The following is a 20370-nucleotide window of genomic DNA, read 5'->3' on the forward strand; positions in this document are numbered from 1 at the left end:
ATAATTTGTTTTTTAAAGCCACTTTTAATGACTTGTACTTTTGCATGTGTTGCTTTTACGACAATTTTGTAAACTTTTTAACTTATGTAAAAATTGCCGCAATTCGGTGTTTCACTGCGAGTGTGATTTTGAAATAAAAATATGAATTAAGAAAAAAAAAACACAAAACAAAAAATGCAGAGTACAGTATCCTGTTATGAGCTGTGACATTATTCTGGACTAAAACCAAAACAAGCAATATACCTAATGTGGCAAAGGCGCCTTCTATAAAGACCTGTCCAGACTATCAAATTCTATGGGACAAAAACATGTGACATGCCTAAATATGGTCATGATAACATCACATCATGACCATATATAGGCACTTCATGACTATATATGGGCATACGACAGTATTTTGGTAGTCTGCACAAAGCTTCAAGAAAAAAAATTTTCACATAAATGTCACTGTATTTAGTATAAAAATAATGAATATGCTAATCAGGTAACCATGGCTACACTGCCTCATTTACATAAATGTGTGCATATTACTCTACTTACTCTTAAGTAATCCTTGATGGCAGGATCCGTGTCAATCTTCTTTTGTAGCATAGCGGAGGCACTCAGTTGACAACTGCAGAATCGAATGTAAGGGGTAAAATGGGGAAGCTAAAGAAAAAAAAAAAAATAAAATAAAATTAATATTAATGTGAAAAGACAAAAAAATTGCATTACAGTGAGTCAAAATAAATTTATATAAATACAGGCATCCCTCTAATTTAATGACCCCTCCAATTAGAGTCACTTTTCTGTAGTCCCAAATAAACAAATATCTTTTATCTTTAAATATTATTCTAATTAAAGACCAAAGTTGCTAAAGACCATAGAAACCCAAGTCCTAAAAGTGGTCTTTAATTGTATGTAGATTTTATCTCTGTCAATTTGGAAATAAAATAATTTAGGGCTTTTACCGATGGGAAAACATAAACTTCTTCTTTGGACAATGACCCCTGCACATCAAACCCCCATACCCACATATCCCTACATGACACTACTCAACATACAAATACACAAATCTCCATACACATATGTACCTACACAATCATTTTACATGTACATGCACAAATGCATACATCATAGGTTTTCATGAGAAAATCCCTAAAATGTGCCTCATTTGCCGATGAAATCCACGTGGATTCAAAATAACCACTATGTCTGGCTGAACGTGACAACAGACACTTGTGTGTCACTGTGGTATTTGCCTCCAGCAGCAAATATACCGTACAAAATGCAAGCTAGTTCACGTTTGGATGCTTGTTAAGCTTGAATGGTTTAGGCAATTTACAACAGCAACATCGGCTATCTATCATTCACGATTAGGAAGTAACACGTTGAATTATGCATTGTATATTGCTTGAGCATGTTCAAGGAAAATTTTATTTAGTGAATGAATTCTGTAGTAGAAAACTGTGATGATGAGAACAATTTAAATTGGGACGAAGGGTGAAGAAAAGGAAAAAAGTAGATGGGAAAGAAGACATAGAAGAGAAAGAAAATGGGTGGAAAAGAGGGAATGGATTAGTAAAAAGGGACAGAAAAAGAATGAAGGAAGGACAGTACAGAAAGTGAGGATTAGTAAAGATGAAGGCTTTGAGTACGATGGAATGGGGAAGAGGGATGGGAGAAGAAGAGGGATAAGATTGAAGGTAGTAATGGCAAAGAAGATATTTTAAAAGAAAAGTGGAAATGAAAGCGATGGAATAAAATATGAAGGGATTTTACAGGAAGGATGTTAAACGAATTAATATTTTTTAAATTGATAATGTAATAATAATTTAAATTAGAAATTAAAATAAAATATAATGTTGAATGAAAATAAAATTTAAATTACAATAATATTATGCAATAAATATTTTCAGAAATTAATATTTTTTTTTATAACTGATAATGTAATAATAATCTAAATTATTTAAAGTCAATTAGTATACAATGATTCACATAGTATTATAAATTGTGTTTGTGTATATATAACTATTTTTATAATTATGTTGAATTATTATTATTGTTTTTTATTTGGTTAATGTATGTACATCGGTATATTCTAGTTTGGACAGGCACATGTTTTGATGACAATGTTTTCACTTTTTTCTGTCCTAATATTTCTAGAATATATCATTATATATAGTATTTGTTGATTGTTAAATTTGTTTAGAATTGTGGTGGGAGTTTGCATTATATAAATTGTATGATTTTATATAGGTAAAGGTAAGGGTGAATTGCGTATGGCCGTGGCCTGTGACTACCTAGCAGCCTTACAGAAGCGCTTTATTGATACCGAATAAATATAATAATAATAATAATAATAATAATAATAATAATAATAATAATAAAAGGAGAACATACTGTAAGTAGTGAAGGAATTGCAAAAGAAGAGGAATAAACACATCAATCAAAGATTAAATCCTTTTTGCAATAAAACATATAACGACGAAGTGAGTAAATTAAGATGTCAGAGTCCACGCTATAAACTTCAATTTAATCCGAATTTTATCTACTTCACCTAACAGTAATGCAATGAAAAATCTCTTTTTGGAATTCATGATCCAGATAAAGATTAATGAAATTGTAGAGCATTTTTTTTACTTGCTCACTCCATCATAACAATCCTACAGTATTAGTTCGGTAAGAATTAATGATGATGATAATAATAATAATATATAATAATAATAACAATAATAAGAATAACAATAATAATAATAATAAAAATAATCATAATGATAATAATGAAAGTATTGATCCTGTCTCTTATACACATCTAGATGTGTATAAGAGACAGGTCCTAAAAGTGGTCTTTAATTGGAGGGAGATCTGTAGTTTGTAAAGCAGTAGGCATGATATCCCTCCTATTACAACACAATGAACCTTGTATCTTGTATAACATATAATATGCTTTGTATTTATATCACTTTAAAAATAAAATTGGAAAGGTATGGTAAAGTACAGTTGAAACTAGATTTGAGCTCATAATTATCATCCTGGTTTAAAGAAACAGAATCCACCACAAACATTGTGCAACCTGCATCAATCCTTGTCATTCAGGAATACCCAGCACTAAACAAAATTTGCATTCAACAGAACCTTGTTGTCCCACCTTCAGCAAAACCAAATTAAACATTTGTGTCTAATATTACAGAATACAGTAGGGGTATACAGTATTGTACCCTACTGATACCCCCTTGCTGTATGTATAAGTATGACCGTTCCCTAAACACATCTCCGTGGTTAAATTTGCCAGATATATTGATTGGAATACCATCTCTGTTTTATTTGCAACAATAAAACAGAGAAAACTCTAATGTTTGAGGCATGTGATTTGAAAAGAAGGTCTGAAAAGAAATTTGTTGGAAAGAAAACCTAATGATAAAGGTGGTAGAGGTAGACCAAGATTGAAGTGGACAAACAACATCAAGGAATGGAGTCATATGCAGTGCAGTGATTGTGTGCAAATGGCTCGAGAGTGAAGAAAAATCTGGAGATCCATGATAGGCTCTGAGCAGAGGGCTCCGACAGAATGAAATGATTGCAATCATATCTTGCTCATTTCTAAAAAAGTGATATTTTATGAATGAATCTTAAAGATATGTGAAAAGATCATGTATTTAGGTCGCTGCAAGTGCTTTCTGCACACAACATTAATCCCAAGACCTTGCATCTAATGGAATTCTAGATCAATTTCTGTATGAATAATTGATACAAATACATAAATACATAACAGCTCCATAAATAATGTATAACCATATTCAATCCATGGACTCAGCATTAATAAAATCAATATAAAATAATAATTTATTATTACCTAAAGAGAAATCACATTTGTTAATAAATTATCAGTGTTATGATTAGTATTTATGTTTAATTTTTTAAATAATAAATAATAATTAAAATTTAGATATAAATATGTAACTTCATTATTATTATCAAAAATATTTTTATTTATTTTTTGTGTGTGTATTTTAGTATATCATATGATATGTTACCATCAATATTGATTAGAGGCGGCCACAATATTTATATCTATATAATTTTTAAGCCATGAAATACTCGCACCTAGGGTTGAAACATAGTGTGAGCCACTTCACGGCCTGTAAACAGTGCAAGCTGGGTAACTAAGCACGGGTGGCCGGGAATGGTCAGGGTGTGGCCTGAACCCTCGACGAGGTTCACAACCTGAATGGAAATTACTGCGCCAAACCGCCTTCCCCGTTATAACTATAATTAGACATACCTGTTCACAGAGTATATCACCAATCTGCTCGACAGGTTGGTTTTTCCCGCTCATTGTTTTTCTAACAAGCATCGCCCTGGGGAAAAGCAAGACAAAAAAAAACATACAAAGAATAATTATTTATGTCCTCAATTAACTCATGCTCTAGTTATTATTTAATGTAGGTTTTAGAAACGCGAGTGATTCGGGAATTTAATTATATGATGATTAGTTTTAAACATGATTCATAAACACAAAATATTGTGAGTACGTATACTGGTCTCGTCTCCAAGGACGTGTTTAATTGATTTCGGCCTGATACACAATACCGTAAGCACACATGAATTTACAACGATGCTTTGCGATGATTAATACAGACACATTGAGGAATATAAAGACCTTCAAAACAAGTTGCATACTCCTGCAGTATTAGTAATGAATAACAAAATAGTTTTTTTAGTATTCTATATACTCACACTACATATATATTTTGATTTTAGTCAGTAATTGTATAAAGATGTATTGAAAACAGGAGTTTGTGCACAGTGGCATACATAAGATTATTAAATTCAGGGAGAGGGAGAGAGAGAGGGAGAAGAGAGAGGGAGAGGAAGAGGGGGAGGGTGGTGGGGTTACAAGGATGTGAGAACTACTGTAAACTGAGATAATATGAGGTGATTTTTACCTAGAAGGAAGATAAGGGTGATCATTATTATTATTATTATTATTATTATTATTATTATTAGTATTGTATGGTAAATTTTAGACTTAGTTTAAGCAGACCATATGCTTTTTCCATATCATTATATACCATAATAATTATTCATTACCATTATTATTGTTATTGCTGCTTGTGATTGCCTTTTTTTTCACTTACTTGAGGAGTTTAGTATTGCACTGTATAAGTTCATTCCAATTCACAAAAAGCATCCCTAGCTCTTGAATCGTCAGACGCTTTTGTTCCTCAAGAGGCTTCTTGAAAACCTATGACATTATCATATATTCGATACAATGCACTAACATAAACATTGGAAAATATTATAGTAGAAATGAGGTTTATGACAAATATTTGGTCAAGAACAAGTTGGTGCAATCAAGGTAAAACATTCATAACAATCATATTCACTATATCATTATCAATGAGATATTCTCAACCAACAACAACAACAGTTCTTTTCAGAACAATCTACATGGTGTACCGCAAGCATTAATTATATATTATACTTCGCCATGCAAACCTTCAAACAATCATCATTATTGTTCTATCTGTTAACTCAAGGGGGGGGGGGAGTTTGGGTCGCCTCATCATTTCTCCTTATTCTCCTCTGTCATCAGTTGGTACATCATAATCGCAACTGCCATTATCATGATCATACATAACAACTGTATAATCATCATTAGTAGGCCTATAATCATCACCCTCACATTATCATCATTGTCATAGTATGATAATATACAATGGCTAATAAAATATTATTATAGATATTTACATCATTATCCCTGGCAATCATCATTAGCATCATCACCATCAACTGAATCATTGACCTTCATCTTGATCATCATAATCGTCATCACCATCATCATCATCATCATCATCAATCATCATCATTATTAGCATCAACTACCATCATCTGTTTAATTGTTAAAACATTTTCTTACATAGTGAACATCATCATAGCATCATCCATACCAACCCCACGACCAACACCACAACCTTCACCACCTTACCAGCACCACAGCCACAACCATCATTGGTACCCTCACAGTCAGCTTACTCTATTGCCAATTATAAAGGAAACCATCAACGACCTACCTCAACTACCAGAACCATATCATCAACGTAGGACTGCATAATTGTTAAAACATTTTCTTACATAGTGAACATCACCATAGAATCATCCATTCAACACCACAACCTTCACCACCTTACCAGCACCACAGCCACAACCATCATTGGGTACCCTCACAGTCAGCTCACTCTATTGCCAATTATAAAGGAGACCATCAACAACTTACCTCAACTACCAGAACCATATCATCAACGTAGGACTTCTCGGTGTCTAGCAGTTCATGAATCCGACTCTGTCTCTTCTGCTCCGTCTCTGACATTGCCTCCAACAAATATATATCCTTACACCCTGCAAAAAAATACAACTAATAATATAAAACTAATCACGCAGAAAGGACAATGGTCTTATCATTACACCCATCAAGAAATAGTCCACAATAATAAAGCGTATCAGTGAGAAAAAAATTATTTCATCCTATGCAGAATCAAGCTCAGTAAAATTATTTTCAAGGATGTAGCATCAGAATATAGCATTAAATTTGTATTACTCAAGTACCTGTAATGCGATATTAATACAAGGTGGCAATTCTATAATGCATATACCATCTGCTCATAATTATCAGAGCAGAATAGTACTGTAGCAGTTATAATTAAATTCTCAAAAAAAAAAATATTAAAATATATATGTGGAGAGGTGTGAGTAGGTATGTGCTGTGTTGTCCATAATATATAATTGAATGTTATTAGTAACATTGACATACCTGCTTGAGAAGGCATATGTGAATGGGGTGAAAGGTTATGAATAAATTATAATTATTAAGTGATTAGGATGGATGAGTACATAAATGGTTTTGTAGGTGAGTGGATGTATGAATCCACATGAATTAATTATGGAATGAATTTGTAGATAAATAAATGCATTGATGAGTACATGAAAGTATGAATGAATGAATGAATGTATAAAATAAATGAATGGATAGACGAAGGAATAGAAAAAAATGAATAAATGGGAAATTACTAAATGGATAGGTAAAATGAATGGATGGATAGGTAGATAGATAATAAATGAATGAAAATAATAGATATGTGGATTATTAATTGAATGAATAAATGAATGAAAAAAATGAATGAATGAATGAATGAACAAACGAACGAACAAATTAATGGATAGTTAATTGAATTGCTGGAAAAATGAATACATTGATGGATAGATGAATAAATAGATGGATAGAAGAATAAATTAGATAGATAATAAATAAATGAATGAAAATAATGGATATGTAGATTATTACGTTAATGTTTAAATGAATGAATGAATAAATGAATAAATAAATGAATGAATAGGCAAATGAATGGGGAGATAATTGAATTGCTAGAAAAATGAATGCATTGATGGATAGATGAATAAATTAGATAGATAATAAATAAATGAATAAAAATAATGGATATGTAGATTATTACAATGATTTTTAAATGAATGTATGAATAAATGAATAAATGAATAAATGAATAAATGAATAAATGAATGAATGAATTAATTAATTAATGAATGAATGAACGAATGAATGAAATAATGAATGAATAAATGAAAAGTAACAAATGAATTGGTTGATAATTGAATTGCAAGAAAAATGAATGCATTAATGGATAGATGAATAAATAGATGGATAGAAGAATAAATGGATTGAGCGGTGAATATATAATATCAGATAACTGGATGGAGACTCAAAATATAAACCAACAAATAAATATTAACCAATACATAAATATTAAATAGAAATTAAAGAAATGAATAAATTTTATAAAATAAAAAAATAATCTAACAAATATGTAATTAAAAGAAATAAGATAATAAAAGTATCAAGCAAACCGAGAGTGTCAAAATAATCAAATATTTTTTATTAAATATTTGGAAGTTCTTAAAGGAAATTCTATTAAATTGTAACTCAGAATTTCCCTCCATGTTTTCTTGCCCTGTATAATTATCCATTTTTGATCAATGAATGGACAATAGTTGAAACATACAAATAGATGAAATTATGCATTATTAAAAATAAAACATATATTGCAAACAATTTCTATATATATAAATGCAATACTATGCGTCTGAATTAGACTTAACGGCAATGACCTACCATAAATATATGATTAATGGTCCTACATAACTTCCATAACAAACAGAAATATATCTAATGAAACTATGTTTCAACACTATGTAGAAAATAATATACTTACATATAAAATCATTCGATAAGAGTAAAGATCCAAACCATGGTAGAAAAATCTGATATTCAGTTAAAATCTAAGCTATCATCCCTCTGAGCTTTACATGTACCATAAGACCACTACTCATTTCAAATCTCAACATATTAAGAATCCCATCATGCACGGCAGTCTACGACAATCATGTAAATGCATCCAGAGGTGAACTGAGTGTCAACTAACGGCGCGGTTAGCAAGGGATTAGGACTGCATCAGAGGTAATAAAACTGATGAGATATGAAAAGCTACACTCAAGCCCTTTGTAAGTTAGCAGTTCATTATCGGTTCGATCACCATGAATTTTGAAAAAGAAATGTGGTCATGTCGTGCGAGTTTTTCTCTGACACTGTATTAGATTATACGGCACCTGGTCTGAATATGAATTAGTAAGCTTAGAACAGAGTTCAATCGGAAATTACTGCTTTAAATTGACAAAATTGTAATTTGATTTTTTGCATTTGTATTTTTTATTATAACTTGTTTCTTACATTCAGTATAATATNNNACAGGAAGTATGAAAATTAACTTAGAAGCGGGAAAAAATGTGATTTTTTTCCCCTATTCAAATTTTTTATTTATTTAAATAGTTATTATCATTAATATTAATACTATTATTATTTAGTATTTATATTAATCTTATTCTGCTCAAATAATTTTAATTTCAACTGCAGAACTCAAGAATCCTCCATTGTGATATATATATTTTTTTTACTCAGATGCTATAGCATTTGCATTTGTACATTTTATATACTTATTATCATTAATATTATTGTTATTTCTTAGTAATTTTATTATAATATATTTTGCTCCCATAATTTCAACTGCTAAACTCATCAAGTATTCGCCACTGTGATATCTAATGTCAAATTAATTCATAACAGAATTCAGAAAATGATTAATAATTGCTGGATGATACCTCATTTGATCTGGTTCATAAATTAATACATAACAATGTTTTCATGGTATTTCATAGCTACACTTATTTACTAAATATATTACTAGCATAAGGTTTTAGAAATACAATACATTATCTTAACTAATAATAATGATAATCAGGATATGCAGTGGCGTAGGCTGGTTTGGCCTGGGGTTGCTGAAATTTAGAATGCGAAACTAAATTTCTATTCTGACTACAACTCAATGTTGTCCTCTTTATTTTTATAAGCAAATTAGCTAAACTAATTTGATACCATGGGGGGGGGGGGGGGGGCTTAGATGTATATGACACATTGTGTCATGTTGTGTCTATTTACACATGGTACTGTGTATCTCTAAGATATAGAAACCTGCTTAGCTCCTTGATAAAATGAATAACTCTACTGTAATCTTTATACTGACAAAATGTATGTTCCTTACTATGTCTCCATTATCACAGAAAATAAAAGAAATAATCTTACCATTTATTTGAAATATTTCCAAATTAAACCACGTTTACGACACCAAGTTAGACTTATCCTGATCGATATAATACCCAAAGGTCAAAGGTAACAGTGGTAATCAAACTTCAGTACAGAGCCATCAGTATGCCAGTACTGTTATGCTACCAATGGTAATGTACCATCAGAAACACTGGTAAACCTTAAGTAAGCCAGTAAATGCCAATTCTGCCACATATAATAGTAAACATCAGTAAAGGCAACACTGATAAATGGTCCACAATAATTAAATTAGTAAATGAAACCACTGTTCAGTCAGTAAGAATCCGCAGTACAAAAGCTAAGCTATGAAACGCAGCTGAATACTAATTATCCAATGGCTCGTTAATAACAAAGAGACTGATTTGCAATCATTGATTCTTATTGATTTATCAATTAGTGGTGTGATTTGCATTCCAATCTGTAATACTTATTGATTAGTTCACGAATAATTTACATATTTCTAATATTGTGGATGTTTAGCGGACAATGATATTTTGAGCGAGAGAATTAAACCAACTGTGAAGAAGATACGAAACAGGAAGGTCAAAGATGCACTGTCTGGTTTGAATTGATTACTTGGTATATTTTAAGTAAGTTATTAGCATTCAATAGATATATATGAAAAGAAGGTTTGGAATCGATGTCGAATTATGAAACGTGTAGGCTTAAAACCTTGACTTCTGATAATTAGTGTCCAAAGTTTACTACAAGCACGTAAAATATATGATCCATTATCATTGTTATATGTTTTTCATTATAATGTTTTTCATTATAATTGTACGCTCCTTCGGACCTCTTTGCTTTTCTTCCTTCTTCCTGTCTCTTTTGTAGACTTCAATAAACAATACTTATTGCTTTGTTTCATTTAAATAGTAATTAATATTATTATAAAATTAAATGATTATTTCCTTTATATATTGTATTTTTCAAATAAATACTTCAACAATTATAATTAAATGTAAACTCTAATTGTAAATTTACGTAGATTAGATCAATAGAAAATGGACATAATAATCCTTATCTATTCAGTATTAAGAATAACATTTTTTTAAAATCTTCTAATCAATTTTATATAGCTGGGGTTAGTTAGTACACTATCTCCATCAAAAGGCTTCTTCTGAGAATGGAATGACCTGTTCAATTTTTATTTATGCGGGAAATATATATTCATCACAATTACTTGGTATACACTTTAAGTAAGCTATATAGCATTCAACAGAAAATACAAATTTTCAGAAAAATAATTTCCTATACAATTTGCAATCTAAATCTCAATTAGATGTTTAGGGGGTGGAGTTGTTATGGTTGTGATCCTACACACTGACAGGAATTGAACCCAGGACCGTGGGATGGAGGGCAAGCATCTTAACCACCAAGCTATTGAACGCCATTTATATATAGTCTTAGCATATAGGCCTACCCTTAATCTGGCTAATAATTTTTTTTTTTTTTTTTTTAATATGACATCAAAAATACAGAACAAGGCCCCACACATTTAGTGGTACCTCTTTAATTTGGAAATTTTAAACTAAAATCTGTACATATGTGAAAAATATATATCGTCTCATTGATTATTCTGTCATTTTGATGAGCATTATTTATAAGTGACTTGGTCTTAATGCCATACTTTACAAATACTGTAAGGAATAATATGAAATTATTATTTTTTGCCTGTAAGCTTAAGAATCCAAGTCAGTTTCCTCTCAATAGTATAACTAGGAATTCAATGTGCTAAAAGGGAGTGATTTTTTAAGTTCTGATTTTAATAGACATAATGAATTTTTTTATAATGTAAATTAATCAAATTAAATAGTGTGATAATTGCTTTTAGTAAATTATAACTGGTAGGATAAAGAATTGTATATATAAAAAATTAAATGCAAATATTGTTTAAAATAAACTAAAAATAAATAATTACTTTAAAGTAAATACTTTTACATAACACCGACACCGATACTATTAACGTCAATTTCATACTTTATTTGACCATCAATTTTAAGGTTAAAATCCAAACCTTACCTTCACTGTGTTTATCATTAATTTGCATGTTTAAAATCAAAACACTTTATAACCATTACAGTAATTTTATTTGGTTGATTTATTAAACACTGCCCTCTATGTGATCCACCTTGAGGGGCCACTCCCCTTTTGTGACAAGTTTTAGAATTATAGGGTTAAGAGTTGCAACAATGAATTCAGAAAAAAATATATATACTGTATATTGAAGCTAAAATAATGAAGTCACATCCAAATTACATCAGGTTTTTAATTTCTTTGTATCCCACAATCAATTTATTTTACCATTCAACTTTAATTCATTAAATATTACTGTTGTTAAATGTTAATAAAATCGCAAGCACAGGCATTTTGGTGAGAATATCTAATTGAAAAGTGTAATATTCTCTTGTATCAGGTTTCAAAACCAGGGTATATAAAAATGAATCTGACACCACCCCATGGAGGTGCCTTGATATACTATACTGCCCTCTTGTGACAAGTTTCATAATTAGAGGGTTAACACTGATATGAACACTGATGAAATTCCTATTCACTAATACTGCAATCATGTATTTGACAAGTTTTAACACAAGAGGGTTAAGGAGTATCACAAGAAATTAAGACAATTTACTTTGCTTTGATAATAACAGTTAATTTGTATAACAATCAGCAACATAAAGGAATTATATCTTAGGTACTGAAATGAAGTAAATCCATATCATAATACTAACTACTCAATTACTAAATGTAAGAAATCCAACATCTTGATGGAAAGTCAAATCATATATCTAATAGCTAATTACTACATTTATATGGTAAAATATATAATTTAACAAGATATATATATAAATACATATTTATAAGTTTCTAATAGATAAAGCTATTGAATTCATTATGTTTATTTATAATAGAAATAGCCTATGTTATGAATGTGTACTGTGTAAGTTATTTATTCTATTTGCTAACCTGAATCAAATTATTATTTTTTTAATAGTTGTCTATTCTGAAGTGATTAAGAGCTAATTACATCATCAACATAGAACAATAAATGTAATTGCTAAATAAAATGATATATAATACAAACTTAAATTCATTTTGATTTTTACACATTTTAGATAAAACTTGGAATAGTATGGTAAATATTCTGACTATGCCTTCATCAGAAACATACAGTTTACACACATTGTATATTAAAGGCATAATCTTTTTTAAATGTCAAAATAAAAAAAAAATTAAAGATGTAAAATATGATAGATATTACGTATCAAAAATGCTTGAATATCACCACAATTTGAATACAATTTTAAGCACCAGTGCATTCCAGGTAAGGTCAAGGGTTACAGAAAAAAGACACAAACAAATACAGAAGGTAGCTTTGGACATTATATGCAAGTTGCAATCTTTCTCCATTGCTATTATCATATATAACCAGAAGCAAGTCTTAATAAGCATGAATAAACATGAGTGGCTGGAATACCTACAGAGATATCTATATTGAGAACGACCGCAAGTTTTCAGTATTGGAATGGGAATGCTTTAAGGTTGAACAATATGCATTGAGCTAAAACAGAATGCAATCAATAGAAGCGCAAATGAATATTTCAATTTCCTTAAATGGTGTTTATAGTTTTGCATGAAAGATAAATTCAAAAAAAATCTTTTAGTAATATCAAAATCGAAATAATACTTATGATACCCTGACTCACAAAATGATATATATAAAATAATAAGTAGTAAAATATTATTTAAGTTTAATACTAAAAATGTGTCAATCACGGAACTGGATACTTAATACTATCATCACATAGAAATAATAATTATTATGAACTGCTAATTTCATTATAAATGAAAAAAAAAAAAATAATAAAATACGTTAAGTTTACAACATATTTCATCTAATATATTATAGGTCTTGTGTTTTGCAATAGGAGCAAAATTTTCTATTTATATATTTAATGTTAAAATTTTGTAGAGTCTCGCAGTCTTTTTTCTGTCCTTTGGACATTTGATAATTTTAAAAATTAAATTCAATATTTGTTTGATGTTTTATTTTTGACGATGTTTGATGTTTTTATTTTGACGATCATGTAAGTTATCTATATGATGAATAAATCGAACCTTGAACTGAAATATAGTATGGTACATTTTCAAACTATTTCTTGTACACTGTTCTAATTGCTTTTGATTGCATGTTCACATAACAGAATATAAGACATAGACAAAATAACTTTACTAAAGATAAGTTACAAAATTTACTTGCCTAGTTATTTAGTGAATTATCATATGATGCATTTCATAACTTTTCGTGTAACTGTAACTAATCACATAAATTCCACCTAAAATGAAACCCCAAAACACTTCAGTTTGTGCTAAAAAAACAAAAAAACAAAAGAACCACAACCCACAAAAAACCTTTCAAAATATTCCCATCACAACCAATTGATTTTGATATTTTTGATCACATCATTGCATTGGGACACACATAGGAAGCGTTAAGTGTTGTTATAAATTCTGTTTGTCTTGCTCTAACATCTCCAGACAACATAAACTCAAAAAGTATTAAGTTTGACGTAAAAGATTGTAAGCCCTACAGTGCTCGTGAAGCGGGAATATATATTAAGCTAATTCAAGCGTCCTTCAAACGAACTACTCCAAAAAATTTCAATAGTATAGTACTACTTATGCGTAATCAAGGTAAGAAGTGTTAACTCAGCGTATGCTTGTGTAGATACTTTCGTATGAGCTCACAAGTTAATATGACCTACAATATGACCTACTACTTGTGAGAGCCAAAACAGCATAACTGTAATTTGTTAACATTTATATAGCCACGATGTTTTCATATTTGTGTTCAATTTCAAGAATTTATGCAAAATGACTATTGTAAATCAACAAGAATGGTTTTTATGATTTATGACAATTTTGCATAAATTGCTAAGCTTTGAAGTAGCAAAGCTATACTCTAACCATTCTTTAAGGAAATCGAACAAGTTGTTGGTACCACGTTTGCCCAAAAATACCAGTTTAAACTAGATTTAACTAGGTTAAACTGGATTAAACGAGATTAAGATATTAATGTATTTGGTTTTTTCAATAGCTCACAAACATCAATATTAATGTTTTTCATCCTGTTGGTTTTATTTATGAATTTTTCAGCCAATTTTTGGGAATCTAAATGTTCATGAAACACAGATAACTTCTAACAAATACTGAATATTTAATACTATATTTTCATTTTAAATTTGATAACCAAATTTAGGAATTTGATACAATAATGCTGCACCTTCTATAATTAAACATAACATAAAACATATGTAAGTATAACCAGTAAAAACGTGTTTAGTTTGATACACAGCAAATAGGAATTCAATAGGTATCCAACTTATATAAATATTTATATTATATAAATCTTTAGTGAATAATTCTAAATGTTGAATTGCATTTTGTGTACAAGCTGTATCGAGCTGCTCCTTTTTAAGGAATCCACTTGATCTAGTTTCATTTTTGAGTGAGTGTCTTTTTGTTATTAAGTTTGTTAAAATATAGTACCAAAAAAAAACCTGCCAATCATTGGCCTCAATATCAATCAATCAATCAAGTAACTGTTTGATCTATAAGAAACCACTCCACGTGCATAGTGATAAAAGAACATGATGCTCGAAAGCTAGTGGTGTGCCAAATCTAGTATAATGGTACTAAAAATCTATTGCACCCTCTACACATTATGACAGGCATTGCTTGCGGTACTAATGTATGCTAATGATCACAAAAACACTAACGGTGGAATAAAGTACTTAAATCTAGATGGAACAATAAGTTTACAATATTTACTATACAGAACTATATGTTATTTTACATTATTATTATTATTACTGCTATACATGTGAGATTCCTTCATTCATCACTTTACATATATACTGAAAGATAGTATGAGATCATAGCCTATAAGTGAATGATACAAAATCAAACATTTAAATAAAATTAATATTTATCTATTTTCCAAGTATGTCAGGGTTGCTAAACAAAAAAAAAAAAATTATTATTAAACTTTACACATATTTCATAAACATTTGTTTTAGTTTAATTTGAACACGAGTTCAGGCAATTATGTATAATATCTTTATTAACTTTTGTTGCAATTTGAGTGTTTTATGCCTAATAAATGAAAACAAAAACCATCATAAATAATAATTAATTATTCAAAAGTAATTTAACAACTTATTGTTATTCAGAAATGTTCCATGTTAATATATTAAAATCAAAATCTAAATTTATTAAAAACTAAATGTATATATTAATGGGTCTCAGTAATTTCAAGATTCAAATAAAAGATGTCTTATTTTGCTTTCAATATATTTTCTTCCAATCATCAGTATTTTCAGTTTTCAGCCAACAAAGATTCAGCAAAAATCTAAACAATTATCACTTTTTTTTTACCCTTATTTGGAGTACAGATAAATCAACCTCGTTATTTTCTTGCATAAATTAATATCAATACTAAGTATCCTTGACAATTTGATAGCAGGTTCAAAGGTTGATTTCATCAGTTCTCTCAGTTTTTTCTAAATTTCTCAAGAAAAATTTTAAATAAACAATGCTCATTTTGTTCTGGAGATGCTTTTGATTGAAACAACCGACCCACTACCAAATTTTACAGTTAGGATACATTCTTAAAAATGTTTCCATTGTAAATGGATATCAGTTAATTAGTTAATATTCCAGCACCAGTGTTTTATTTTTGTTTGGTTACTTCCCATGGTTCTTCCTGTTGGGTATATAGGCCATCTTGCATCACGGCTAGCAGGATTAAAACACATCCAAGAAATGTATTTCCTAACTCAAATTTGGTAGTGAGTCGTTTGGTGAACTTAATGATGTCCTAAAAAATAGAGAATAGAGATAGGAAGAGTGTAAATGAGTTGCAAAAAGAGGGAATTAGAAGAAGAGTTTGCTCTCACACTAAAGATAATAGTACTGAATTACAAACCAATATTAACAATATACACAGAAATAAAAACTCCCTCAAATATTTAAATACAGATAATTTGGATAAGGTTTCTCCAGTGTCAAACACACACAATGTTGTGTGGAATGTGCAGATGTTCAGTAATTCAGGTATGGAGAGAGTGCAGGTGGTCAGTCATACCTGCATTACAAAACACTTAGGCTATGTTATCACACGGCAGCTAACGGTTAGCAGGATTCGGATCCAGCTAACCGTTAGCTGCCACGCGTCCACGCGAAAAATCCTGATCCGGATACCAACAATATGATGATCGAATCACTGGCCAATAAGAACCTGGAAATTGTAAACGCGTACGTGTGATTGGTTGATGATAGAAACGCCCTCAACTTGCTAACCGATAGCGCTTGCTAACCATTAGTGTATCCGGATACCGCTAACGGTTAGCGCTAACCGATCGGGCGTTCTCACGCAGGTGCTGGTGGTTAGCGCTAACGGTTAGCTCCCGATCCGGATACTAGGGCTCTTGTGAGAACCAGGCTACAATGTTGTGTGGAGTGTGCAGATGTTCAGTAATTCAGGTATGGAGAAAGTTCAGGTGATTAGTCACACCTGCATTACAAAACACTTATTCTAGCCACACACCTGGAATATTAAACACCGACTCCGGACAGCTGTATTACTAAACAACTGGACTATCCAAACACCTGAATTACTGGCCACCTGGATTCACCATACACCAGAGCATTACTGACCCCACAGAATCTCCATTTGTGCTTTCTCTCACTTAAATGTTATGGTACTTACTTCTTGCCTATTATTCCAGCAATATGTTCTTCCTGCTCACTGGTATGAATGTAAACTATAGATTACAAGCTATTAATGGCAATCTATGATAGAAGCTTGTTTATGATTACACCTATCAGAAATAAAGTATACATAAGCCTGGCTTCCATGAAATCGCTACACTCGCGCTAACATTTTTTTTACAGAGATCGCTGCACTAGCGTAGCAGTCCCGGATGCAATTGGGGACTGCTACGGCTCCCCGACACTACCAACCAGCGATACCATGTGGTGATTTTGTGGAAACCAAGTTTAAGCTACCGTGCAATGGGCTTAACCTTAAGCTTTATTCGCACTATCAAAATGACAAAAAACTGTAGTATGCCCATATATAGTCATGATGTGCCCATATATAGTCATGATGTGATGTCATCATGACCATATTTATGCATGTCACATGGTTTTGTTTTTTTTGAATGCAACAATCACAATACTAGCGCTAAAACAAGCAATGTTAAACATAATGAAGATTTACTTACAGTCGTTATTAGGTGTTGAGTCGTTCAGTACTTGTACGTAATTGGATGGGAAGTACCCTGTAGTGCCGTTTAACTCTCCCTCCCACCAATCGGGGTCGTCCTGCTTCATCACGTTAATCACTACGTTCTTCTGGAAGGTGAGTTCGTCATCCTTCTGACTTGTGTACGGGTACATTGCAATGACTTGGCAGACTAGGCAAATAGAGATGGTAAAGCTACTACAATGTCATACACAACATTTACAGTATGATGTAATACAGACAGTGTGAAAGCTATTGTTATGTCATATAGTGAGGTGAAAGCTATGATGTCATATATGTACAGCATTATGGTAAACAGCTATTGTGAAATCTATGATGGCATGATACAGCTTCATTATGTCCTATAGCTAGTGTGAAAGCTGTCAAAGCTACAAGTATGATGTCATATTGCTAGTGTGAAAGTTATGTCATACAGTTACAATATGATGTCATATAGCTACATTATGACGTCATAAAATACAGTATGCTATACGGGTAGTATGATGATGTCATATTATTGTGATGCCATATACAGTAGCTGTACGGTATGTCATATATGATGTCACAAGTAATATGATGCTATAAAGATAGTATGTCATAATATGATGTCATATATTATGTCATTCAGCTATATGTCACCAATTTAATATGTACATTAGCTAGAATAACATTATAAACCTCTCAAAAATTAACTTTATTTTTCCTTCTTTTTTTGGTAGGGTTAACTCATCATGGGCATTGAAAAAATAAACATTCTGAGCTCAACATCCTTTGATTGGCTTACAGGCCTGCTGACACTAAATACACTCTGTAGTGCCCACCGGTTGCAATACAGTAATACTTAATGCTTTGTCCACACTATCAAATTAACTCTGACAAAAAACTATTGTATACCCATATATAGTCATGATGTGCCCATATATAGTCATGATGTGCATATATATGGTCATGATGTGATGTCATCATGACCATATTTAGGCATGTCACATGTTTTTGTCCAATAAAATTTGATAGTCTAGACAGGGCTTTAGGTATGCTTTTAAAACTTACTCATATTTGCAGCAGGAGTGGTGGCTCTCTGAAAAAACCCAAACATTAAAATGATAATAATATACAAATGCAGTAATGCATCTAATAAACTTATAAACGACATGTTCCAACATGTCCCACGTCATCATCAGGTAATAATGCTTACGCTACTAACGGTTTAAATACTACCGGTCAGATATCACTATCTCATTCTCATTCCTATACACATGACTTTATACCATAGTATTCCTGACCTCTATATATATGACTTACCTTAATATTTGCGTTTCGTCTTACATCTGACAGGCAGTATTTAAACCGTTAGTAGCACAAGTGTTATTACCCGATGATAACGTGGGACATGTCGAAACATGTCGTTCATAAGTTTCAGATAATAATACAGTGATGACAATGACCATAATTTTATTTTCAATGTAATATTGTATAGACTAAATACACTAAACAATGTAAATATATTGATACAAAACATTTCAATGATTAAATAAAATAAAGTTATGAATTATGGATCAATAAAATAATGTTTCTGTTAATGCCTGATCTAGATAATATAAATTCTGCAATCAATTAACAATGAAATTAAATATATACACATTTTCAAGTATTAATATTTACATTTAGAAAACATACTTACCACATCAAGTGTCAAAGGTGAAGTTGCACCTTGTAGTGGAGTTGTCTTGCCACTTCCACCTGAGGTCAACAAGGTCACATAATTTGCTGGGAACCAGCCTATCTGTTTCTTCTGTCCTCGTATCTGTCAATAAAATGAAATTACCCAGCACATTATTACAAAAATCTTTGGGGCTAATGATAGTCTATGACTGAGAAACGAATAATTATAAGGTAAGCATACCCTTCAAAAATAATGGAACATCCGTAATACATTGAGATACTTCAAAACATTACTATTACTATTATTGACAATTCTTATAACGTGAGTGTACCCTCAAAACATAAGCATCAGTAATTTATATATTGAGATACTTTAAAACATTACTCATAAATTTTTATTTATATTATTGTAACAGTACCACCTACGAAACAGCGCCACCTAGGCATTAATGACGCACCTGTTGTTCACCTTCCCACCAACCGCTTGGATTTTTCTTGCGTATTTGAATCATTTGCCCAACACCGAGTGTAAGCTGTTCAGGTCCAGTACCCTGGTAAGGTGCAATGACTTTTGCAATCTCTATATAAACAACAATAACAACCAATCAGTGACCTTCTTTTTGAGCATGTTGTTGTTAGATTAGTAATGAACGTACAACTTGCAATTATTAAAGTACATAGGTTTTTATAT

At 30.9% G+C, this 20370-nt stretch overlaps 2 protein-coding genes across 2 annotated transcripts in view; both read right to left on the reverse strand.

Moving 5' to 3' along the window:
- Positions 1–209: 209 nt before the first annotated feature.
- On the reverse strand, positions 210–9952 carry LOC117112619 (intersectin-1-like). The gene is made up of 6 exons (XM_033255727.1): positions 9692–9952; positions 6260–6381; positions 5121–5227; positions 4265–4340; positions 541–648; positions 210–293 (listed from the first exon to the last, which is right to left on the reverse strand). Exons 2-6 carry the CDS (start codon positions 6350–6352, stop codon positions 210–212), a joined length of 468 nt encoding a protein of 155 aa, XP_033111618.1. The 5' UTR covers positions 6353–6381; positions 9692–9952.
- A 2051-nt stretch (positions 9953–12003) lies between these two features.
- LOC117112623 (intersectin-1-like) overlaps positions 12004–20370 on the reverse strand; it is a 66346-nt gene continuing 57979 nt past the window's right edge. Inside the window, exons 27-31 of the mRNA XM_033255729.1 lie at positions 20138–20259; positions 19699–19821; positions 19068–19095; positions 17998–18189; positions 12004–16589 (exon numbers count right to left, since the gene is read on the reverse strand). Coding sequence (XP_033111620.1) covers positions 16588–16589; positions 17998–18189; positions 19068–19095; positions 19699–19821; positions 20138–20259 — 467 coding nt within the window. The 3' untranslated portion in view covers positions 12004–16587. The remainder of the gene's footprint in view (positions 16590–17997; positions 18190–19067; positions 19096–19698; positions 19822–20137; positions 20260–20370) is intronic.

This window comes from Anneissia japonica, unplaced genomic scaffold (assembly GCF_011630105.1).
Source record: "Anneissia japonica isolate Jap-2015-1 unplaced genomic scaffold, ASM1163010v1 scaffold288116_len470923_cov172, whole genome shotgun sequence".
NCBI lineage: Eukaryota > Metazoa > Echinodermata > Crinoidea > Comatulida > Comatulidae > Anneissia > Anneissia japonica.

Excerpts from the sequence above, each read along its gene's own strand:
- LOC117112619 (XM_033255727.1), bottom strand. The coding sequence starts at position 6,352 with ATGTCAGAGACGGAGCAGAAGAGACAGAGTCGGATTCATGAACTGCTA. Across the intron at positions 649-4,264 it reads GTGATATACTCTGTGAACAG|CTTCCCCATTTTACCCCTTA; the intron begins GTATGTCTAATT and ends TTTTTTCTTTAG. Across the intron at positions 294-540 it reads CCATCAAGGATTACTTAAGA|AATTTGATAGTCTGGACAGG; the intron begins GTAAGTAGAGTA and ends TTTGTCCCATAG.